Genomic DNA, 23,421 nt, shown 5'->3' on the forward strand with positions numbered 1-23,421 from the left:
AGGCTACTATGCCACAGCCCTTGCCTTCAATACATATTTTTGAATGGAAGAGTAACTCCTAAGTCCAGGCTTTTGTCATCCTGTCATATACAAATATCTTGGGGTATATAATTTGAAAGAAATTCGTTTTGTTGTTGTTGTTTTTGCTTTGTTTTATATGAAAGAATTGTATATAATAATACCACTGATAATAGACTACGTGCAATGGGACAATCAGATAATTTGTTGGCACATGACTGAGCTATGATATTGAAAACTGGCTAGCTGTTCTGTACGGACTTGGAGGCTGGAAAAACCAACAGCAATCATTCCTTAGGGGAGAGTGATAAGGAGAGAAGAAAGTTGTTAATGAAACCAACTAGAATGCACGTTGACTTTACTGTGCCTGAGACACTTGTGAGGTATTTAATGACCCAGGAGTTAATCGAGGAGTCTGTGGCCTTGGACCTGTGATGTTTCTTAGATTCTGTAATTAGCTAGGTGTACCTTGTGGTTGTGGACTCAGAGAGTGAAGGTGTAACTTTGGGGGCGGGGGACAGTGAAGAAAAGAAGCACTGGGGTCCCTCCCTGGGCAGAGGCAGAAGCTGTGGGCCTGTCCCTGTGGTTTGATTTCCATGGGAAGGAGTGAATGATTGGGCATAAACAGGTTTGGGATTGGGTAATTAGGGCTGGTGAACCATGACCTGTGTGTAAGAACCCATTCAGAGAGTTACTTAGGTATGTGGAGCCTGGATTACTTGGTTTATGTAGGAAAGCTAGACCACGGGAGAGTGCTTCCTGTTGAGAAGGGCTTGGGCGTGAGCAAAGTAGAGGCCCAGGGAGGTACCAGATGGATTCTTAGGGTCTCCAGGTCAAGGTGCTCAGCGTGCGCACACAGAGCGGAGTGAAGTCTCAGGTTCTCTGAAGTTGGGGATGTGGCCAGTGCATGGTGGCTGTCCTGTTGCAGCTTTTTAAGTCTGATCTGTTCCTCGTTCACCGGAGGAATGAAGATCATGGCACCTGGCCTGATTATCCCGGGAACTGTGGTCCCGGGTTCTTAACCTGTTATCGACGTAGGCCTTGTAATCCTCTGGTTGTCTCAGAAGGCATGTGGCCCCATTATCAGAATCAACTTTTTTTTTCTTTTGAGATTTATTAATTTATTTGAAAGACAGTTGAGAGAAAGAAAGAGCGAGCGACAGAGATGTTTGAGCTACTGGCTCACTCCCCAGACGAGTGGAACTGGGCTGGCTTGAAGCCAGGCGCTTCTGAGTCTCCCATGTGGGTGCAGCAGCCCAAGCAGTTGGGCCCTCCTCTCTTTTTTCACTGGCATATTAGCAGGGAGCTGGACTGGAAGTGGAGCTGCCGCGACTTAACCTGCTGTAGGCCAAGGCATTGCCTGCTCTGCCATAATGATGGCCTCACGGATGTGTTTTTGTCAGCAAAGTGAAATATATTGATTTACAAAGGAAATTAATTATGTTGAAATACAGTTCTAGTTACAGGTGAACATCACTGAAATCCATTTGCCAAAAAGTACGGTTCACACCGTGAACCCAAGCCTGCTCAGGCCATCCCACGCTCCAGCTGTGCAGAGTCCTTGGTCCGCTGAGTCTCAGAAACCCGCGCTGCTCATTTCTTAACTTGGGAAGTAGGCAGTGACTAAGTCAGGGGCTCCGACTTAGTTCCCAGTTCTGCATCTGTGGATCTGTGAGGTCACAGGAAGGTCGGTTCTCTGTGTTTCCTGTACGTACTGCAGGCTGAGATTAGTTTGTATATATAGTCATTGCCTGTGCTCCCCGAGAGACTCCGGAAGGACGCATGTCCTGGGGACGGGCACGGCAGTGCAGCGCGTCCCACTGTCACTTGGGACACCCATGGCCTTTATTGAGGCACTGAGGAGCGAGTGCTTCCTTTGCCTCTGACGCAGCTTCCCGCACAGGCACACCTTTGGAGCAGCAGATGATGGCTCAAGTGTGTGTTGTCTGGCACACAAATCGGGGAGGCCTGAACAGAGTTCCTGGCTCTTGACTCCAGACTGGCCCAGCTGTTGGGCAGGTACTTGGAGGAATAAACTAGTAGATGGAAAAGTCTCCTTCTAGTTTGGTATGTTCTGCTGACTTTAGGACCCTTATCAGGGAAGCGTGAATCACAGCTGCTGCTTGAGTCAGCACAGTTTTCATTGTTAGCTTACATTCATTGCAAATGAGAGCAATTGTATAGATACTTACATAGATAGTGTCCAGGCGTGTAAAGCTGAGTGTGCAGCATATGGGAGTAAGTGTTCAGTCAATACCTGGAAATGATTAAAGTGAGAAGAGGTAGGCGTTTGGTAGAGCAGTGAGGGTGCTTGGGGTACTCGCACCGCACCGCACATTGGAATGCCAGTTTGAGGAACTGGTTCGAGTTTACAGAGCAATTGCAAACCTGATTACAGGTTCCTACTCGCGTGCTGGGGGACCGCTGTCATGGGTTAAGTGGTCGGTCCTGCTTGGAGCCCATGTGGAAGATCAGGTTGAGTCTTTGCTTTCAGCTTTGGCCTGCCCAGCCCTGGCTGTTGCAGGCACTTAGTCAGCAGATGGGACTTGTTCTCTGTCTCCCTGCCACTTCAATCAATCACTCAATCAATCACTCAATCACTCAATCAAAATCGGTCCAGCTTGAGTTTCTGTGTTCTTTGCTTATGAACCTAAGTGTGAAGATGTTACAAAAGACTCATGAAAAACTAAAGCTGAGAGATGTTTATTTTGGTGAAGAAATTTTTTGAAATCTGTGTATAATATTTAATATTTTCCAGCTATTCCACCAATTGTTAAAATTATTTGTACTGTTTGATTCAGGATCTCTTGCACTGAGTAATCTCTCAAATCTCCTTTAATTAGCAAATTTTTTTCCTTCTCTCTTTTTGTCATTTTTTGATTCAGCAAACCAGATTATAAGTTATGTAAAATTTCTCATACGATTGATTTTTACTGATTGCTCTCTCAAGGTAACCTTTGGCAAGGTTAAATCTGTCATGAGTAGTTTCCCCAAACCGAGGTGTTCAGTTGGTGGCTTCAATGGGCTCTGCTTTGACTTTGCTAATAAAAAGTAATCATAGAGGTTACTGAGCTCTTTGCTCAGGTCCCATTGGGGGACCTGTCATGTCTGATAACCTCTGGGGTCTGTTATGAGCCCATCCTAACAGTTCCATTCAAAAAATCCAATCAGCCCTTCATGTGCCTAGGTGCTCTAAGCCCTTCCTGCACAGTGGAACATCTGGGGAGTGGCTACGGTTCTGTGCCCACACCCCACTGCCCAGGCTTGGTCCGTAGTAGACCTGGACTCAGAAAAGCGTTGGGTCTTAGATGATTTTGATGTACAGACAGGATTGGGAACACCTAACCTGGTAAATTTGGCAGTCATTGAGGACATTTCCCGAGACGCATTAGTTCTGACGGGTGTGTGCAAAGGCAGTGTTTGTGCTTTCTGCACATACCAGCACAAATTCTCCCAGGAAAACTCTCACCGAACCTTTGCTTCTCTTCTCTGTAAGTTTTATTTATCTATTCATTTATCTCTATATCTATTTTGATTTGAAAGGTAAAGAGAAAGAGAGTTAAGTGAGAAAAAGTAGGACAAATAAAAATATTGGATTCTTATCAGTTTTCCAAATGAGTGGAATTTCTAGGATCTTCCAGAAGTTTCTAAAATGAGTTTTGTTTAAACATTATTACTGGTTTCTGCACTTAAACATGTTTGGTTTGTTTCAAACTCTAGTGTTTATTACTATTGTTTTAATGTTCACTTAAAAAATCACTCCATTGAAAGTTGCTCCTGTGGTTTTTTTTTGGACGCACTTTTTAATTGCTCAGTAACGTTTACTTGGTTTTTCGCTTTTAGATTTGACAGTGTGATGGTTCTATAGTTCACTTACCTTGTCTCATTTCTGTCCTGAAATTAGAATCAACCATTTGGCAGTTTTGGTTTCTTTATCCTAATTAGTGGTGTTCTGTTTAATGGCTATGACATGATTACAAAACAGAATGACAAGCATTTACAGTAATCATAAGTTGCAGTGGTGTCAAATGGAACCTAGGAGAAACATGAAGGTTACATAACTTAGATCCTTTGCTTTAAAATTCTGGATACATTAAGCCCTCGGTAACCAGTGTTGTGTTTGTTTCTTCCAAGTTGATGTCCATCAGTGTGCTGGCCGTTTCTGCTTGGATGAGGGACTACCTGAATAATGTTCTGACTTTAACTGCGGAAACAAGGTAAGTTTTTTTGGTGATTCCTCAAGTCCCTTGGGCAAGTGGCCTCAGATGCTGACTTTTGAGTGACTTTGCCAACTTTGCCCTCCACTGTGTGTATGGCCGTGGTCTTCTACAGGCTATGGGAAAAGCTTTCTTGATCCATGGCGCTATTGTTCGCAGACACCTGCAGTATCTGACATCTTCCTAGAGGTGTGTGCTTGGTCTCTGTTGGGGAATTATGTAGCCTTGTGTTCATAGGAATGTTCTTGGACACAGTACTATTAGTCACCTGGATTCCTTGAATGCTTGTCAGCTACATCATATTTATATACATATGAAGCAGTATAGCTACTTAGGCTTAGCAATTACTGTTAAAGACGGGTGTTTGGGTTGGAATGTCAGAACTTCAAGTTGGAGAACAGGTTCAGATCTTGGCTGTGCCTCTGGTTGCAGCTTCTTGCCAGCGCATCCCTGGGAGGCAGCAGTGGTGGTTCTGGTTCTTGGGTATCTGAATGACTTCCAAGCCTCTGCTCTGGGCCTGGCCCAGCGCCAGTTGTAACGGGCGTTTAGGGAATGAACCAGTGAGCTCAAAGTCTTTGTGGCTCTGCTTCTCCTCTCTCTTTCAAACAAATAAAAATATATTTTTTTTTCAAAAAACCTAGTGCCAGCCTGTTCTTGCTGTCATATTCTTGGGCTAATGAAAATCTAACTTCACAGAACTATTTCCTTCTTCAGCTTCAAGGGCTGATTTCCTAACATCACTTGGGCCACACTCACCAGTTTCTTCATCTCTGGATGGGGATTGCAGTAGGAAACCTTCAGAACTGTGTTAAGGATTAAAGCAGGACATTTTGGCCTTTAACATAATTAAGCTTAACAAACATTTAATTGTTTTTAATTTTGATAGTGCTATTATTACTGGTTCTAGTTGATGAATTTTGCATAACGTCCTAGTGAAAATGATCTTTCTACCTTCCTCTCTGTTTGAATGTCAAACAGCTAGCTTCCCATTGTGCCTTTCACATCTTGATGGAGAAATCAGTTGTCAAGAAGAAGGAACCTGCTGCTGTGAGCTCAAAGATCAGAGAAGAGAAACAGAATTCTTCCCCCTGGGAAGCAGCACATTTTTACGTAGGCTAAGTCCTCAGAGCTCATGGTAGATGCCTTTCTTATTGAGTTCGCCCATTATGTTTTAAATGAGTTGGGCTGGGGATGCTCCCACTTAAATAAAGAACTAGACCAATATAGAACAAGATAAAGCAAACAAGCACCCCAAAACAATAGCAAACCAAAACAACAGTGAATTTGAAAACACCAGTGCAGTCAGTACCGTTGAGGCATGAAGAGTTAAACAAGAGCGCAGCTCACCACTGCACCTGTTGCAGGTTTCAGGTACATTTTCTTGATATGTTATTTTGAATGCAATCTTCTTTTTCTTCTTTCAGGGTGGAGGAGGCAGTCATCTTGACTTACTTTCCCGTGGTTCATCCGGTCATGATTGCTGTCTGCTGTTTCCTTATCATAGTGGGGATGTTAGGGTATTGTGGAACGGTGAAAAGAAACCTGTTGCTGCTTGCATGGGTATGTGTTTATGTCTCCTCTTCATGAAAGACCAACCAACGATGTGTTATTTTTTCATCAGTTCACAAGGTTAGGAACCTGTGATGGTAGCAATTGTAATCTGTGTTAATTGTTCAACATCCTGTGAGAAAGGAAGCGCTTTTTCCAGCGGAGATGATTTCAGTACAAGGACTTTCTGTCTGCACAAATGCTGAGCTTTAGAAAAATACACGCTTTCTGTTATTTTATTCTGGCAAAGTGGTGACATTATCATTTGGATATAATGTAGTCTTTCTTATGAGAGAAAGGTCAAAAAGGTCTCTGAGAGGCCTTAATGAATTTTTAACTTTTTTCCTCTTCATTTTTAATTTAAAAAAACTTTGAGTATCATAAAAAGACAGAGAGAGAGAGAGAAAGAGAGAGAAGTTTGAGATGCTGGTGCACTTCCCCAGTGCCCACAGTGGCCTGGCCTGGGCTGGTCTGTAGCTGGGCGGCTAGAATTCAGTTGCAGTGCAGGTACTGGCTCCAAGGACTGCATTAGCAGGAAGCTGGGATCAGAATAGAGCAGTTGCTTAACCACAGGTGTACTAATGTGGGAGGTAGGCGTATTAAGTGGGTCCTAATCAGCAGGCCAAATGCAAAGCTCAAAAACACACTGTGTAGTTCTTTGAAAGAGTGTTCAGTATATGCATTATCCCATGCAAGTGACCGCATATGGTAAGGATGCTGGGACATGACCCTGTGTGGCATGCTGCTGGCACCACAGGTGGCAGTTCAACTGACAACACCATATAGCCTGCCGTGGCAATGTACTTTGTGACTCTTACGATGCCAGTCTTACCTGGAGGACTGTGGGCTTTAGGCCACTCGTTTATTCATTCTTTCTTTCTTCAAGGTCTTACAGAAAGTAATACATACCTGCTTTTACATTCCAAAAGATATGTTTGGAAAACAGTTGTGTTACCTAGTCTGATTTGCGCTATGTGCTCGAGGCCAGTGAGGCAGAGCTCTGCTCGGACTGGAAGGGATGGGACTCCGTGCACTGTTCTTGCTTTGTCTCAATACACCATCTCCCCACTTTGCTTGTTAGATGCACCCTTTTCCAAGAAACAACCTCACATTTTTAAAACTCATTTATTGGAAGGATAGAGTGACAGAGAGAAAGACAGAAAGAGAGAGAGGTTTTCCATCTGCTGGTTCACTTCCTAGTAGCTACGACAGCTAGAACTAGGTCTGGTAGCTGGGCTGTGATGCCATTCGAACTAGTGTAAATAAGGCCAGTGTTCATCACATTGGTCAAAACACTGCGACAGAACTTCTTTCCAAATTTAACCTCAACCTGTTCTCCAGAAGACCAGCAACAGAAACAGGAAACCCGAGCTAAGAAGCTGCATTTCTGATGAGCTTTGGTCACAAATTTCACCTTTCTGTTGATTACAGATACCTCAGTATCAGTTGTTCCAATACCTCAGTTTAAGTTCCTCAGTAAGATTCAGGATGGGCAGTTCAAATGTATTTCAGACAAACAAGGTACAATGCGTTAGTGTGAGTGTATCTCATGTGAAATTTAGGATAGCCATATAGAAAGCATTATTGATTATTTATCTGAAAACTAGTCCTAATGGGCATCCTGTGTTTTATTTGTTGAGTCTGGCTACCCTACCTAGTTAGATTTGTTGTTGGAACTTTCATGGAGTGAAAACTCGTATATATTTGTATGAGGAGATGAAGAATAATTGAATTCTGATCCTAAAGGAAAAGTCAGCTAAAAGTGAACAGGAAGAGAAACTTGGATATGTGATGACTTTCAAAGTAATTCCAGTGGCAAGAATTCCTTCGCTGTTTGAAATAGACATCATAGCTAAGTGGCAGTTGGTGTGAAGCCATAGATGGTTGCTCCCCAAGCCTTTGCAGGAAACGAAATGAAATTCACTTGTTATTGCAGTTCTACCTTGCCATTAGCGCAGACATTAGAGAGGCAGTGCTGGCTCACGGGGAATATAAACAGGTGAACAGACGTGTTTACATTGTCGATATCAGCGGAATGTCACCATTCAGAGAGCATCATTTGTTGGAATGTGATGCTAATGTATCCTGAAGTGCCGCAAGCCACAGCAGTCAAGGACTTATCAGAAATGAAGTGGCATGGACCTGGACCTTCCATGTTCAATATCAATGAGTTGCATGCAAAAGGAAGTGGTTTTTTTCCCCTTTAATTTTTATGATTCCAGGGAGTTAGCATATGGTTGGTGATTGTGTGGATAATTTTTTTAAAGATTTGTTTATTTTATTGGAAAGTCAGATACACAGAGAGGGGGAGAGACAGAGAGGAAGATTTTCCATCTATTGATCCCCCACCCCCCCAACACCACAAGTGGCTGCAACAGCCAGAGCTGAGCCAATCCAAGGTCAAGAGCCAAGAGCTTCCTCCAGGTCTCCCATGTGGGTGCAGGGTCCCAAGTCTTTGCGCCATCCTTGATTGCTTTCCTAGGCCACAAGTAGGGAGCTGGATGGGAAGTGGGGCCATAGGGATTAGAACCGGTGTCCATATGGGATCTCGGCACATGCAAGGTGAGGACTTTAGCCACTAGACTGCCACACCAGGCCCAACAATTTTTTTAAAAAAAAGATTTATTTTATTTTTGTTATTTAAAAGGCAGCATGGCAGAGAAAGAAATCTGTTTGCTGGTTCATTTCCTAAACAGCCACAAAAGCCAGGTCTGAGCCAGGCCCAAGGTGGGAGTTAGAACCTGCCTCCTGGTCTCCCACATGGCTGACAGGTTCCTATGTACGACTGCTGCCTTCCCAGGCACCCTAGCGGAGAGCTGGATTGGGAGCAGTGTAGCTGGCACTAGAACTGGCACTCAGATAAGAGATAGCTGGTGTCATAAGCAATGGCTTATGCTGTGCCACAATGCTGTCCTCTGTTCAGGAGAATTTTTGAGGCTGTCTTAAAATATGATGGTCGAACCAGATATGCACATTATCCTTATTAGAAACCAAGGAAACTTCTAAAGATCGTGGAAATATTACCCCTCTTCAAGATCTTATTGTCTAAAACCATAACAAAAAGCTTGAATGTCTTTTTGTTTTCTTTGTCTTACTTGTTTGAAAAGCAAAGAAAGAGCTAGATAAAGGGAGAGTCTCCTGTGAGCCGGTTCACACTGTCAGTGTCCTCACAGAGGGGTGGGGAGAAATTGACGCTGAGACCAGGAACTGTAGCTGGGTTCCCGTGTGAGTGTCAGGCTCCCGGCTACTGGAGTTGCACCCTTCTGCATGCCAGGCTGTGCGTTAGCAGGACGCTGCTGTAGGGAGTGGAGTCCACATGGAAGTTAGGTAGCTCGATCTGGGATGCCACATGCCACATGCCACATGCCTGTCCTCCATCCTCCACAGTATCTGTAACTAGTCCTCCGTTTTCTGAACCTTCTCTCATTCTGGAGAGTGTATGTGTATATATGCCATTTAATCAGTTCTGGACATTTAAGCTTAAATGATTATGTCAAATGTTTATTATTTTTGTTTTTGGTTAATAGCAATTTTATTGCGAATCCCGGTCCCCCTCTCATGTAGGTAATATCTGCCTCTGCCCGAGGCTTCATCTTTGTTTTCTGATACAACACTGCACAGCTCTGAGCGGTGAGAGGCAGCCTGCACAAGGACCCACAGCGGTGCTGGCATTAGCTTTCCAAATACATGATTGCATGCAGCACGCTACGATTAGAATACAGTGAGTCAGTTGCCAGCATTATTTCTTCTGTCTGAGTATGCTTCATTTGTTATTGCAAGGCGTTCAGTAGTCACTCAACTTTAAGACATATGATCTTTTCGTATTCTTATTACAGAAGTAACTGTAACATTCAGCCGTCATCATCATTGTCTCTAATCAAGGAAATGCGCAGTCTCTTCCTTTTACTCCTCCTTCCTTCCCAGTCTCCTCTCTTTCCCCTCCTTTTAAATGTGTGTTGAGTCTAAATTTGTGGTAGACACTTGAAACACAAAGATGAAAGAGGAGAATACAGAAAAAAGCAAAACAATTTGCTAATAAATCACCACGGGGTCTTCAAACCAGGTGCCATCAGAAGCATCCAGAAGACTGCACAGCAGCCTCTATTTGAAAATGGATATTGAACCTGCAGTGGGGTTTCTGTTGGAGAGAGGAAGGGAGCGTGAATGGGCCATGCGTACATTGTGTGGCAACAGAGAGGCGTGAAGGGACAGGTTTAGAATTCAGGGCACACTGGGAACAGGAAGTAGGGCCGAGTGTGAAGGTCTTTGGAGCGTGGGCTGGTGCAGTCCATGGGTGACCGAGAGCAGTGTTTCTAGCTCGGGCTGAAATGATAATTCCTGTTTAGGGCGAGAGGCAGCAGGAAGCCTTGTTAATGGTTACACTGTAGTTTTGGTTTATGCAGGGGCTCACAGTGGAGTTTTGTGTCTGCCTCTGTTTCTTAGCTGAGGTCGGTTTGACTGGGCCTAATCCTACTGCAGGAAAACTTGTAAGCAGATGTAATTAAAAGCACATGTTGTGTCAGAAACAGGGGCCCCAGGACACCTGTGTGCTGTTCGTGGCCCTGGCGTTAGGCTTTTGTGCAGGATTTGGGGGCTCATTGGAAGTCTTGCTTACTTCAAGGTTTTGAAATATAAACGGCCTTTGGTTTTATATTTCTGACCTTTGCACAATTCAGATGTACTCTGTTACAGTAATGCTTTCAAGGCTTGACCTATATTGCCTCTTAGAGTATACCTTTGCAGTGCCTTTAGTTAGCTGAAAGCCGAGTGCACCTGGATTTGGTGGCTGTCCCCAGCCCTGGAAAGTTCAGAGCCGGTGTCCTTGAGCAGCTGTTGTCAAGCTTGCGCTAGCACCAGGTCAGCAGGTGCAGCTCTGTGGTTCATCCAGCAGTTTGACCGTGTTTTTGCTTTCTTGCAAACCTGTACCTTGTCTCTGCTGACTTCCTTAGGCAAACATAAATGGCTGACCTTCATTTAAGATCGTGTAGCTGTCTAGGTGACTAGGAAACTGTGTCCTTAAATGTCTGGAGAGCTAAGAAGGGCAAATTACATGTGTAAGAGATGAGAAAAGCCAGTTGAATCAGTAAGGAAGCTGACTTTCAGAAAAAGTGTTTAGAGACTTAATGTGTAGCGGTTATCTGTGATATCTGGTGGCGTCGATGAATAAAGGGTGTTATTGTGAACTGAGGAAGATTTGTATTCTTGAAGTTATATACATTTTTGAAAACCTCACTTGTTTTCAAAATTGTGATCCATACATATTTCTTCCTTTTTAGGTAAAAGCTGAGAACAGATCCTGGTTACTCACTCAAGTCAAGTCTTTTCTACTCATATGGCAGACATACACGTTACATACATATATATACACATATACATGTAAGCACATATACATACATATATGTATCTATCTATCTATATATATTGCAGCTTTGTTGCATCATGTTCCTGTAAGAGAATATCTTTGAATTATTCCACAATAAATGCTTACTCCTGAACTTGCTTTAGATTGTCACTGTATTAGTTTTAAAACTTTAAAGTTTGGAAATTATCAATTTCCAATAGATTATAATAACTGTGAAACAGCTTCTTTTTAAAAAAAAGCTTTATGTTTAAGAAGATTTGAATTTACTGGTTAATACTTGCCAATTTAAGAATCATTTATAATCAGGCCTGAATATGAGTTGTTTCAGTGTCTTTTCCAGGAAATAAGCATTTGAAATATTTTACAATTTCAGATAATGTGCAAATTTGCATAAAACTGAGTCAAAGTCATGAATTGATAAGCTTTGTGAGACAACTTGATGTTTGCTTTTTATAATCAAGGTATTCTCGTTCCCAAAGCTCTCTCTTTGCCTAATTAAATGTATTGTAAAAGAACTTTGAGAAGCAATGATAGCACTTCTAAAGCTTCACAGAAAATTGGATTAAAACATTAGTTTATTTTGATGCAAAAATATGAATTTTATATGCAGGAGGTATCTTTCAGAAGTTCTTGAGAAATCCATATTGTTACAAAATCATACATGGTTTTCAACTTTAGTGTTTGTGCAGCAAAGTAAACTTACCTTTGGGTTTGGATTCTTTTCTGTGAATGGCAGTTCCCCAGGAGTCGTGTTCTATTGAGAACAGAATAAAAGGCATGTTTGAGCTGAGCTCCAACAGAGAGCAAAGGGTGATGGAGGCAGGCCCGTGGTGGCGGACGGCCCTCCTGGTGCCCAGGGACTGAATCCAGAGGGAGCGATTCGGCTAACACTGAGATGTCCTCGATGGTTTGCCCTGGTTTTGAGTATGTGCTAGATACTCCCGAAGCTGCCTATGGCACAGACTGTTTTGAGTGCATGTGTCCTCCACAGCCTGAAGATCTGGGAGGAGATTGATCTGATCGGATTCTTTTTCTTGCTGCGTGTTCCTACTAGCAGTGCCTGTTCTTAGCAATGCTGGGCCTTTTGCTCAGGTGCCTGGCACGAAACAGCTGTTACCTCTTGTCACTGTGGACAAAGGGAGCACCATAATTAGAGATCACTCCAAGATAGAAGAGCGAACGGAGGAGACACTTTAATTCTGAAAAAGATGTCTTTATGGATGAATGAATAAAGGTGTTCCTGCGAGGAAGGCTGTCTCATGTCTTAGATTGTTCTCCTAGATGTCCATTATGAATAAAATTCTCTTCTTCTGGCCATCTGATTTAGACACCGTGACAGATATAGAGCCATTAAGCCAAAGTAAGCATAGAGCAGGTAGGACCTGGGCTAAAGCAGCCTTAGGGAAACGGGACAGCACCCAGGACCTTGTTGAAAGGCTACACCAGTAGCTCTTGGAATGCCCCAGCCATTTCCAGCCCCAGGGGAAATTTTGCATAAACAAACTAGAATCAGAGGAGTGTGGTAGCTCCTACTTGTTTGAAAACAAACTCTTCAAGCAAATTAGAAGTATTGACTTAGGTAAAGGCTTTTTCAATTCATGGATCATTTTTAAATAAAAGTAGGTTTGTTATATTCAAATATTTGCTGGAGTACAAGCTCATTCCTAACCACGCTTCTGTGTTGGATGCGGTTTAATTCCAGTTGTTCCCCGTGTCACTTGAACTGAAATCCCAAAGCTTTGGTCACCTTGGACACTTGACGATTTTGTCCTTTTCCCACAGGTTTTTCCTTTTCTGGACATTGAGCGTGACAGAGAATCAGGTTGTAATATTCACAAAGGATCATGTTCCTTTATTTTTCTTTTTAAGGGAAAAAGTTTACTTTTGGTTTAGGAAGAAGGTATATTCCCTTGAATGTATTTCTCAAACCACACAAGCCTATTGACTTGCAAATTTCTTTGTATACACAAATTTTGTAGAATCCAAAGGAAGCTATTTTTTAATTACTCATTTTTGTAAAGAGGGGTTTTAAATATTCTGAAGCATATAGACAAAAATAAAATACTTTATGGATATAAGAAAACATGAAAAGATATTTTCAGAGTTGTGAGTCCCAAGTTATTGGCAGATGTTAAGCTCTGGACCTTCTCCCTGCCTAATCATATATGAGGTTTCTAACTTGTTGTCTGATAGAAAGTGCTACCATAAGATGCCTGCTAGAATGATCCCTGCTTCTCTCCTGTTGCGACAGGGCTTGAGCTGGGTCAGAATTGAGATGTGTATTCTTTGTTGTGTGTCTTAGGCTATTTCAAAGGTCTTCTATTTGCATTTTTATATATGGGTTTTGGGAATGGGGTTCTTGTCTCTCATTCTGAGGAATGACCCAATAATTTCTAGAAGAGATTCCTTTCTAAAACCCAGTAACACCCTGTAAATCCCCGGAGATAGGCCTGAGCTTGCAGGCCTGGGCTGACCTAAATCAGAAGACAACCAGAGCTGTGTGCATGGGACCTCTCTAGCATGTCCAGCTGTTTTATGGCCCTACCCTTAATGCTTTTCCTCTCATGATCTAGGTTACTGACCCTGGACCTCAAAGCCTTCATTTAGACCCACATCCTAGCATTACACACCTCCCAGGCAGGATGTTTGAACAGCACACAAAACAAACACTAGTTAATGTGAACTTTGTCAACATCTTTGGTAAAGAAATTACCTTCGTAGTAGTGATCAGTGTAAATAAAATTTAAAGGGAAAGAAGTTAGTATACAGTTTTAGAAATACTTCTGTCTGTATAAATACATGCAGGAGCAAAGGCCCTCAGCCAGCCGTTGCTTCCTTATTTGAGCATGGATCTGCACATACAGAGGAGTAATAAGAACGTGATTTCAGGAACTGGCTTATAGTTGTAACTTTTTCCATATTGAGCTGATCTCATCCTACCTCTGATGAAAGAAAGGATACTTACCGTTGTTTTCCTTCACATATTTGTAGACAAACAGTGAATACGAACCAAGCTTTAAAAAAGGAACAAGCCTGTGTCTGCTTGACATTGGTTTGAAGAGTGGCTAAAACAGAGGCCATGTGTGTTTCTGGGCGTCTTTTCAGCAGAAAGTACTCTTGAGCTGTTAATATTTCAGTCCCTGTGGATTTTTCACAGGAGGGTGGCTGTTCCATTATCTTGTACAAATATTTGGTGCTGGAATTCCCTTGTTTACTAACTATAAGTAATATAATATTTTTAAACCTCCAATCACTGGGAAAGGAAAAATAAACAACTGACACAAAGACACTTAGCACTGAAAGCTTGCAGAGTGTAGTGTTTGACAGGGTGCAACTGGAGTTTATCATTTATCATTGGGTGAACACAGGTCTTTAATCAAGCTTTCTGTTTATGAAGAATTGCTCATGTGGTGTGTAGACAGGAGTCGAAGCGTCTGTGCTTCTCAAATATTCAAATGTCTGGGCAAGTCTGTTCTATTTTGAAATAGTTTTTGTTTCTGGATGGTGGTGATGGTGTGAATTTCTACTTATATTAATTTTCCAAGATAAGCAAGTCTGACTTTTGTGGTTTTCAGTTATGTGGAGTATTATTTATGGGGGAAAAAAATGTTGAGTTTTTAGTTGTAAATTTAGAGGCAGGTTAAAACAACGTTTGCAGTGTTTAGGATTTCCCTGTGGTCTCAGGGTAGGATTCTCACTGCAGGGGTTCTGTGGCATTTGCTTAATGGTTGCTTGCTTGGGAAGAAATTTAGGTGAAAGTAGGAAGATTATGATTTTATTGTACAAATTTTGTTCTGGTTAGCATTGAGACAAAGAATCTGATTGGAAACAACTGCCTTTTCTGTTTGTGGTGAATTAAGACATAAGATTTTTTCTTTTTACGTTAAAAATTATTTATTTCCATACAATTGAAAGGGGAGAGAAAAAATTTTATATGTGTAGTCTATCCGTATCTATACCAATATATCCATATCTGTGTCTCCAGCCAGCTAAGTTTATAGATATCTGTAAATTGCAGGTTAAACCCCTACACCAACCAGAGCCTGGACCTGCACCTGGTTCTCCCACATGGGTGTCAGGGGCCTAAGCAGCCAAGTCATCATCCTATATCACCCACCGTGCAGGTGTGCAGTCAGCTCTATTGGAAGCAAAGTAGCAGGGATTCCTGGTACCACTCTAACATGGGATTCAGTTGTTGCAATCAGCATTGTAACCCGCCATGCCACGATACCTATCCCAAGACATTAGGTTTGTAAACCTCGTCCTTTAGCTAGCGTAAGTCACAGAGATCCTAATTGTGTTGCATTGGTCACTTCCTGCTCTTTTGGCTAAGATCAAATGTAAGTGTTGGATGGAAAGAGGGTGCTGAATTTTACTTTGATGGGATATAGTTTCTCCAAAAGAGTCTTAGTGTTTAAAAGAATTGTTTCTTATGTTTCTCAGCTATGTAGCCAAGTGTTCACAATGGCCGGAGTTGAGCTGATCTGCAGCCCAGAGTTGTGTCTTACAGACGCCTTTGGGTTTACTCTTGTATCTGTGCACCTTGTCTCATAGTTTTCACTTTTAGCATGACTGGCATTTTTCCTGCCCTCCTGTTCTTCCTAATCTTGCAGTGTTCCCTCAGCTTGGGCACATGTAACTCTGGTTAAATCCAGTCATGTCAGGTACAATACCGCATTTACATCTTGTTTCTGAACTTATGATTATTTTTCTTGAAATTAATAACTTTTCTTGGTTTAGTTTCCTATGTTAATTGTGGCTAGTTCAACACTTACCTGGGTGTCATTTTTCTCTTTATATCGTCAAATGCATCAGACAGTTCATTGGTGATATTTTAAGAAAATCTTCCTCTGAATGTTCCTGAACTGCTGCAGTGTAGGCCCGCTCAAGCTCTGGCCATCCAGGGATATCCGTTTACACCATCCTGGCATTTCCTGTCCCTCCCTTTGCTTTAGAGTCTCTGTTGTCTGGATTCCAGGTCGTTGTCCTTGTGTTTATTGGCTTATTAGTGGGACCACACCTTCCCAGACTTTGCCGGAGAGAAGCAGAGGATTTTAAAGGCCCACGTCCTGAGAATGGCTTCCTAACCCTGATATCTTAATGCTGCTGGTGAAAGACTTAGGTGCTGGAAATTGGCTTTGTCTTCAGAATGTTAAAGACACTCCTCTGCTGACCTTGAGCTTCAGACATCCTATTGCAATCCATTGCTATTTCGGTTTGATTTGTGTTTTGAACCCCTGGCTTTCAGCCCTTTGGGTCATTATCTTCTGACTCCCTGGCCCCAGCCCTGCACCTGCTTGTCCTGGTGTCTCTGCTGCCCTGGATTTACAGGCTCACTGGGGCAGAGAGTCACTGCGCTTCACAGGGGAGGGGAGAGGGCTGTGTGCAGACCCGCCTTCTCCAAGTCTTCCTCTCATTGAGCTCCACCTCACCCTCTTGGCAAAGTGTCTGACCCTTGGGGACTGTGGGATGAGTCACTTTGTTCCCAGCTCTCCCCAGCCTTCAGCTTTTGGGAGATGGCAGATCAAGTTCTCGTTCTATAAGCGCTGTATTCTCCAAAATACACTCACCCTGTCTCTTCTATCTCTCTCGGGTTGGGGGGGGGGGGAGGGAGGTTGTGCCTTTAAAATGATTCCTTTGTGATTTTGCTGAAGTTCGAAGAGAGATAGAGGCAGAAGGCCCGTTCTTGACTCTGCTTTCCTCTGGCAGAAATCGTACTGGTGGTGGTGTCCAAGATCGGGACCATATCAATCCATTAACGTGTTTTTAAGAAAAGCCCTTTTGGGGGTTTGACGACCTTGCCTGTACACCTATTTTGAAGTGAAGTGGCCTTTGAAAGGGAGGAATGCGTCCATCTGTGTCTGTTGCATAATGCGTATGTCCAGAAGTCGCCACCGGAAACGCAGGATGTCACCCCCTCCCCTCCCTGCCTCCTCAAACGCTCCAGGGGACGGAGGGGCTCCTAGTGACCTGTGCCAGCCATGTCATCCTGTAGCTTAAAATAACAGAACATTTGATTTCAGCTCTTTCTCAAGAGGAACCGTGTCCCCCACCCTTCATACACTTCCTGTTTTAATTTTCTGATAGAGATGTTTTCAAAAATGGTAACTGTGTTCTCACCAGGCGTGGATTTTATTAAGCACTTTTTCGTTCGTTTTGCAAAGTACGCTTTGGAATGAGATTCTCTTTCATGGGGATGGGAGTGGGGTTGGAGGTGGTGGCACTTAGACGGCTGAGCAGTTTTCCACACTGTCATCATGATAACATAATGATAACATCTAGTTGACAGCTTTGAACTGTGCACCTGCCAGGTGCTAGGCGGTGTGGGACCGGTACAGTACAGTCATTCCTGTGCTCCTGTCCGCATGGAGTTTACACTCTGGCAGATCCTGTTACTAGTCAGTAACAGGTTCCACTTGGGAATGCTTACAATGCAGTGGCATTTTACCTTACTACCGGGGGCTTGAGATGATTTTAACTGCCTCCTTGTACAAATGAGGAACCAGGGGCGTAGGAAGGTGTGTGCATTGCTGGAATGTGAAGTTGGGTCTATTGTGACTAAAGCCCATATTCTTGTATTTGTATAGTTTTAAGAAAAAAGCCAAGAAAGCAATTTAATGTGTATTGTTTTCTCTAACTTTCCATTACCCAACCTGATGATGCTGCCATTTATGATAAACTTCAAGGTATTTCTTCTCACTTCTGGATCGTTGATGAAAAAAAACACTAACAGCTTTTACGTTGTAAGTGTGCCCTACTGTGCTAGAACCTTAGTAGACGGTGGGTGGCTGGATAGGCTTTTTTTTTTTTTTGGTCTTGAACATATATTTAGGGACTAAACTTACTTATAGAACACAAATTTTAGTTTCATGATAGTAGAGAAGCATAGCTACTTAAAGAACCCCATACTGAGTAATTTGTAAGCAAACATAGTTTGCAATGCAAATGACTGTATTATTTTTGCATTGACACTGTTTCTCTCAGTTTCCCTTTGTGTAAAATCATTAGCTAGTGGTAGTTCAGGACAAACTGAGCAACATGTTGTTGCTTTTCTGTGGCTTTTACACTGTCTTAAATATTTGCAGGTACACTGGATTATCATAGTGCAGGCTACAAAAAAAGAACATGTTAAATAGACAAGTAATGTTTTCAAAAAGAAACATGTGGGCACAAGTTAAGGGGCAGTAACAAGCAGCTCAAGGTTGAAATGAGAGAAACCTAAAGAAAGATTGAAATTTGTCTTTTAAGTTAGTAAGCTGCTCTTTGAAGTGAAGGAGTGTGCAAATCACGGGGTACTCACCCACTCCTTGCCATGATTGGCAGTATCAATTCTGAGTTTGTAATGAGAGATTACTTAAACTGTTGATTTATTTGCTTTTATTTGAAAGATAGAAAGGCAGGCCTACACATGCCTACCATCTGCTGGTTGACCCCCCAGTGCCCACAGCAGCAGGGGTGGCCAGACCGAAGTTGGAGCTCTGTGTGGCTCTGTCTTGAGAGCCTGATCATCAGCTCTTGATTTCTGCCATGCGCAACGGCAGGAGGCTGGCGTTCAAAGTGGAGCTGATGCTTGCACCCAGGCCCTTGATGCGGGCTTTAGTGGTTCTCCCAAGGATCTTAACTGCTGGGCCCAGTGCTGAAAGTCTTTATTATTGTTTTCCTTTTTCTTAAGATTTTAAATTTTCTTTGTTTGAAAGGCATAGATGTGGGGAGGGGCAGAACAGACAGAGAGATGGAGATAGCTGTCTTCTACCTGCTGATTCATTGCCCAGTATCTGTAATGGCTGTAGCTGAGTCAGGATCAAGCCAGAAGCCATGCGCTTCATCCTCATAGGGGCAGAGTTCCAAGCTCTTGCGTTGTCTTCTGCTGCTTCTCCGGGCACATTAACAGGGACTTGGATTGAAAGTGGAGCTACAGGGCCCTGCGTGGTGGCCTAGCAGCTGAATTCCTCACCTTGAACATGCCAGGATCCCATATGGATGCTTATTCTAATCCCAGCAGCCCGGCTCCCATCCAGCTTCCTGCTTGTGGCCTGGGGAGGCAGTAGAGGATGGCCCAGAGCCTTGGGATCCTGCACCCATGTGGGAGATCCGGAAGAGCTCCTGGGTCCTTGCTTTGGATTGACGCAGCTCTGGCCATTGCGATCATTTGGGGAGTGAATGATAGAACGAAAGATCTGTATCTATATCTGACTTTGCAATAAAAACAGATAAATTGTAAAAAGAAAATGGAGCTACAGGACTCAAACCAATGCTCACGTGGGATGCCTGCACTGCAGGCAATGGTTTCACCCACTGTGCCATAACATTGGCGCCAAGAGATTGTTTGTGATATATATAAAGCTATATAGCTGCTTTCCTGTGAATACCTAAATAATGATGTTCATAGCCTCTTAATTTACATTTGAAGAAATCAGAGGTGGTGGCATGCTCGTTGTTAGCATACTCCTGTTGTCTGGATCCACCGACCTTACTCAGCTGCTGCATACTCAGGCTACACATCTCTGGACACGTGCATCGCCCTGTGCCGAACGCTGGTGCAGCCTAGGCATTCGCAAGCTGATTGGCGTGTACAGGAGGCGAGAGAGGAGGGTGGTGACCGCAGAGGGACTTAAGAGTGCCGAATCACCGTAAAGAACTTCATGATGTACGCCGGGGAACATTGGGATACTTCTTATTCCCATTCAGCACACATAGTCATTACCTGTGTCTTCAAGAGATAAAAATATCTTCAGAGAGATTTTGCCTTTTCAGGGCGACTTTGACTTTCGCCTTAACTAGATGTCAATTTTGAAAAAAATGTGAGTGAAGGATAGGAGAGCAAAGGTATTGTGTGGTGTAATTTTCTTTGGAGTCTCACTGTCTCCTAGATTCTTCTCTTATCAAAGCTAAGAAAATTGATCAAGCAGATAATTACTGAACAGTTGGTCAATTTGGAATGTAAATGCAAATGTAATATTTTTGTGTGTGAAAGTCTCCTAAGTGAAGCATTAAAGAACTTGGAGGTGAACTAACGTAGAGTACCGTGTTCACCGAATTTCTGTGAATCATCATTTCGAGGCTTGGAGATACTGATGCTTGGAAACGCAAAGTGAGTGGTTTGAAGTAGACCACGAGAATGACACCTGCTGAAAATAGAACCGCTGGGATATGGGGGCCTCTTAACAAAATGTCACTGTGTCATTTTGATCAGTTATTCTTTTTAGGCCATGTTATGGTGAAAAATGTTATGAGTTCTATATTCCTTATTATATGAGAGAAATATGAAGGAAATAAGTTAAATCCATGAGCAGTTTCTGTGTTTGAATCATAAGGGGCGTATCATGGGAAATAGTGGAGGTTCAGCCCCATGTTCTGTACCTGTTATTCTGTCCCATCTTTCTGGGCAAAAATTATGAGCAAAGAAACTGAAGATCTAAGTCCTCTTGTCTCACAACTAAGCAGGAACTGGAGATGCCAGCTGCTGTGTCTTAGGATGCAGTAGCAGGGAGCTGGATTGGAGGCAGAATGACCGTGACTTGAGTTGGCACTGTAATAAGGATTATGGGCATCACAAGAAGCCACACAATGGCAGAGCTTTTAGGTCATCCTTTTTTCATAAAATGCAAGTATGTTACTATTTTCCTCAGATAATTTCGCTTGCTATTGGAGTTCCATTGTACTTGGAATAAAATGCAAGATCTCTCCGTAGAGATCTGACTCCGTACCTATCAAGGACATCAGCTTGTACTTCCTGTCACCAAGCCAAACCTTTCTGTGTTCCCACTTACCGTTGAGTTTTTATCAACCTGGCTTACGGTGACAGGTGGCATTGGACTTGATTGCTTCCTGTCCAAGTTCAAACTGCAGTTGTGGACAACTCAAGTTGGTGGCTTAACCGCTACAACATCCACCCTGTGATTAAATGCGTGGGGTGGTGAAGTTTCTGCCTGTGGCACCCGCGCTGTCGTCCCGTATGGGCCCCAGCTTGAATCCTGAATGCTCCACTTACAGTCCAGCTCTCTGCTTCTTCCTCCTCCTGACACAGTCATCATGGAGATCCTCAGAAAAGGAAGTGGCCTTTCCTGATCACTGCCTATCACATCCACTCTTCTGTTTTGTTTTCGTCTGTTCTTTTCTGCCATAAATTCTGGGTTAGACCCTGTTAATTGCTAAGAATGCAGTAGAGAATTAAATATCCTTTCTTTGGGATGACAGCACTTTTCTTAATCCTTTACTGATGGCGTCCTTTGCTGTTTCCTTGCAGTACTTTGGAAGTTTGCTTGTCATTTTCTGTGTGGAGCTTGCTTGTGGCGTTTGGACATATGAGCAGGAACTTATGGTGAGTTCAGAATGACTTACAACCATAATCCAGAACAGTAACCAGTTCAGCCTTTTAAAATCGTACACTGTCATGGACCTTGGCATGTAATTATTAATTTTGACATTTATGCTACATGATGAAGATGAATGGGCCCAATAATTCTGAAAAAGTTACATTTTCTTTTGGGTGTCTATAGCATGCATTGAAATCATATTTTAAAATATTGAGTTTAGTGTATTATGATGTGTCTTTAATTCCATGGGTGTAATAGCTTGAAGATAGTATAGGTTCTGAAGTAATGATACCAGTTGAGTTAGCAATTGAAAAGACTTTCATTGGGAGAATCATTTATTTGATCGTGCTTATCCCTCTGCATAAAGCCCTGCTCACTAAAAAGTCTACCCCAGCCGGGAGCCCATGTGTATCTGCTGATTGCAGCAAGCTGAACTAGCTTGCACTATAAGAAGTCACAGTGGCTCAGTGGCTAAATCCTTACTTTACAAGCAGCAGGATCCCTTACAGGCACTGGTTTGTGTCCCAGCTGCTCCACTTCCCATCCAGCTCCTTGCTTATGGCCTGGGAAGGAGTTGAGGATGGCTCAAAGCCTTGGATCCTGCTCCTGCATAGGAGATCCAGAAAAAGCTCCTGGCTCTTGGCTTTGGATCGGCTCAGCTCTGGCCATTGTAGCCATTTAGGGTGTGAGTCGGGGGGCGGGGGCGGGGGGGGGGTAAAAGACCTCCCTTTCTCTCTCCCTCTCTGTGTCTCTCCGCTCTATAAATCTGATCTGTCTTTCCAATAAAATAAATTTAAACATCTTTTAAAAATGTGTTTGAAATGTCACTGTGTTTACCACAGTCTAGGAATATTCTCGCAGTTTAGGACTTGACTCCTTGGAAAGAGATCCTTCGCACTTTTCTTGTATCTCAAGCAACTGAAACCGCTGGAGCAACTTTCACAGTCGTGATTGGATGAGTGAGGCTGAGACTTTCTCTGTCTTAGATTTTACCATTGCTGATTTTCAGCTGGCATTTCACTCTTGTTCAAGTTGGGTCTCACTCCTTATTTAATGTTTGCCCACTTCTTGGGTACACACTTCTGAACTTCTGACCAGTGAGGCTGAGTGGTGTTGCATGCCTGTGGAGGCAGGCCAGGTTGTTCCACCATTGTCCCCGAGGAGTCACTCCACCTCAGTAGTACTGCCTGGGTGTTTTTCAACATGTTCTCCTTGATCCATCTCCAGCAGGACATGTCCGGGGAGCTTCACCAGAAAGTGCACAATGGAGAGACAGGCAGGGCAGGAAGGCAATTGTCAGTTACAGATTCCCCAGCAAGTCTTAAGCATTTTCAGAGTCAAGGCTGCCTAAGATGGGATGATCATTTGTTTCAGAGAGCAGAGGGGCGTTGGGCAGTTGTGTAGTCAAATGAAGTTGTCTCTGGTACCAACGCGGCCTTGAAGATTCTGTGCAGATCTGCTACTGTACTGCGGGGCTGTTTTGAATACTAAGTGGAAACCACACAGGGGTAGGCTCTGCTCATGCCCCGATTTACATGCAAATGGTGCTGTGCTTGTGTCATATTCCCAGTGTCTGAGGACTCTCAGAAAGACAGGAGAGCTTATGAGACACTGCACAAGGCAGGTTCTCGCTGATTTCAGAGGAAGCTGCGTGCTTTCTCCCCAAGCCTCCGCGGATGTAGGAATTTACTGTCCTTGCGAATCAGGGTTTTGTGTTGCCCCTAGAAACTTTGTATATTTACAGGAGAAAAAAGCATTTAGTTCCAGGGATTTGGATTCTGTGTTTGATGGGTAAAGAGATTGTGAATTTTTTTTTTCTGTTGCATTTATCTTCTTGCCATTTAAGCTATAAAGTCAGTGAGTCTTATAATTATCTCTTGATGTCTTTCTTCCCCTTTTGACTGTATTCTTTTTGGCAGAGGTTTTCAGAAATGAGTTTATTGCCTGTGGATTTTAAAAT

General features: G+C 43.1%; 1 protein-coding gene across 1 annotated transcript in view; it reads left to right on the forward strand.

Moving 5' to 3' along the window:
- Positions 1-23,421, forward strand: part of TSPAN12 (tetraspanin 12) — a 47,695-nt gene that overhangs the window by 15,807 nt on the left and 8,467 nt on the right. The window contains exons 3-5 of the mRNA XM_041002445.1: positions 4,153-4,235; positions 5,660-5,795; positions 21,392-21,466. Of these exons, the coding sequence (XP_040858379.1) occupies positions 4,153-4,235; positions 5,660-5,795; positions 21,392-21,466 (294 nt within the window). The remainder of the gene's footprint in view (positions 1-4,152; positions 4,236-5,659; positions 5,796-21,391; positions 21,467-23,421) is intronic.

This window comes from Ochotona curzoniae, unplaced genomic scaffold (assembly GCF_017591425.1).
Source record: "Ochotona curzoniae isolate NIBS_2020 unplaced genomic scaffold, NIBS_Ocur_1.0 scaffold_2476, whole genome shotgun sequence".
Lineage (NCBI taxonomy): Eukaryota > Metazoa > Chordata > Mammalia > Lagomorpha > Ochotonidae > Ochotona > Ochotona curzoniae.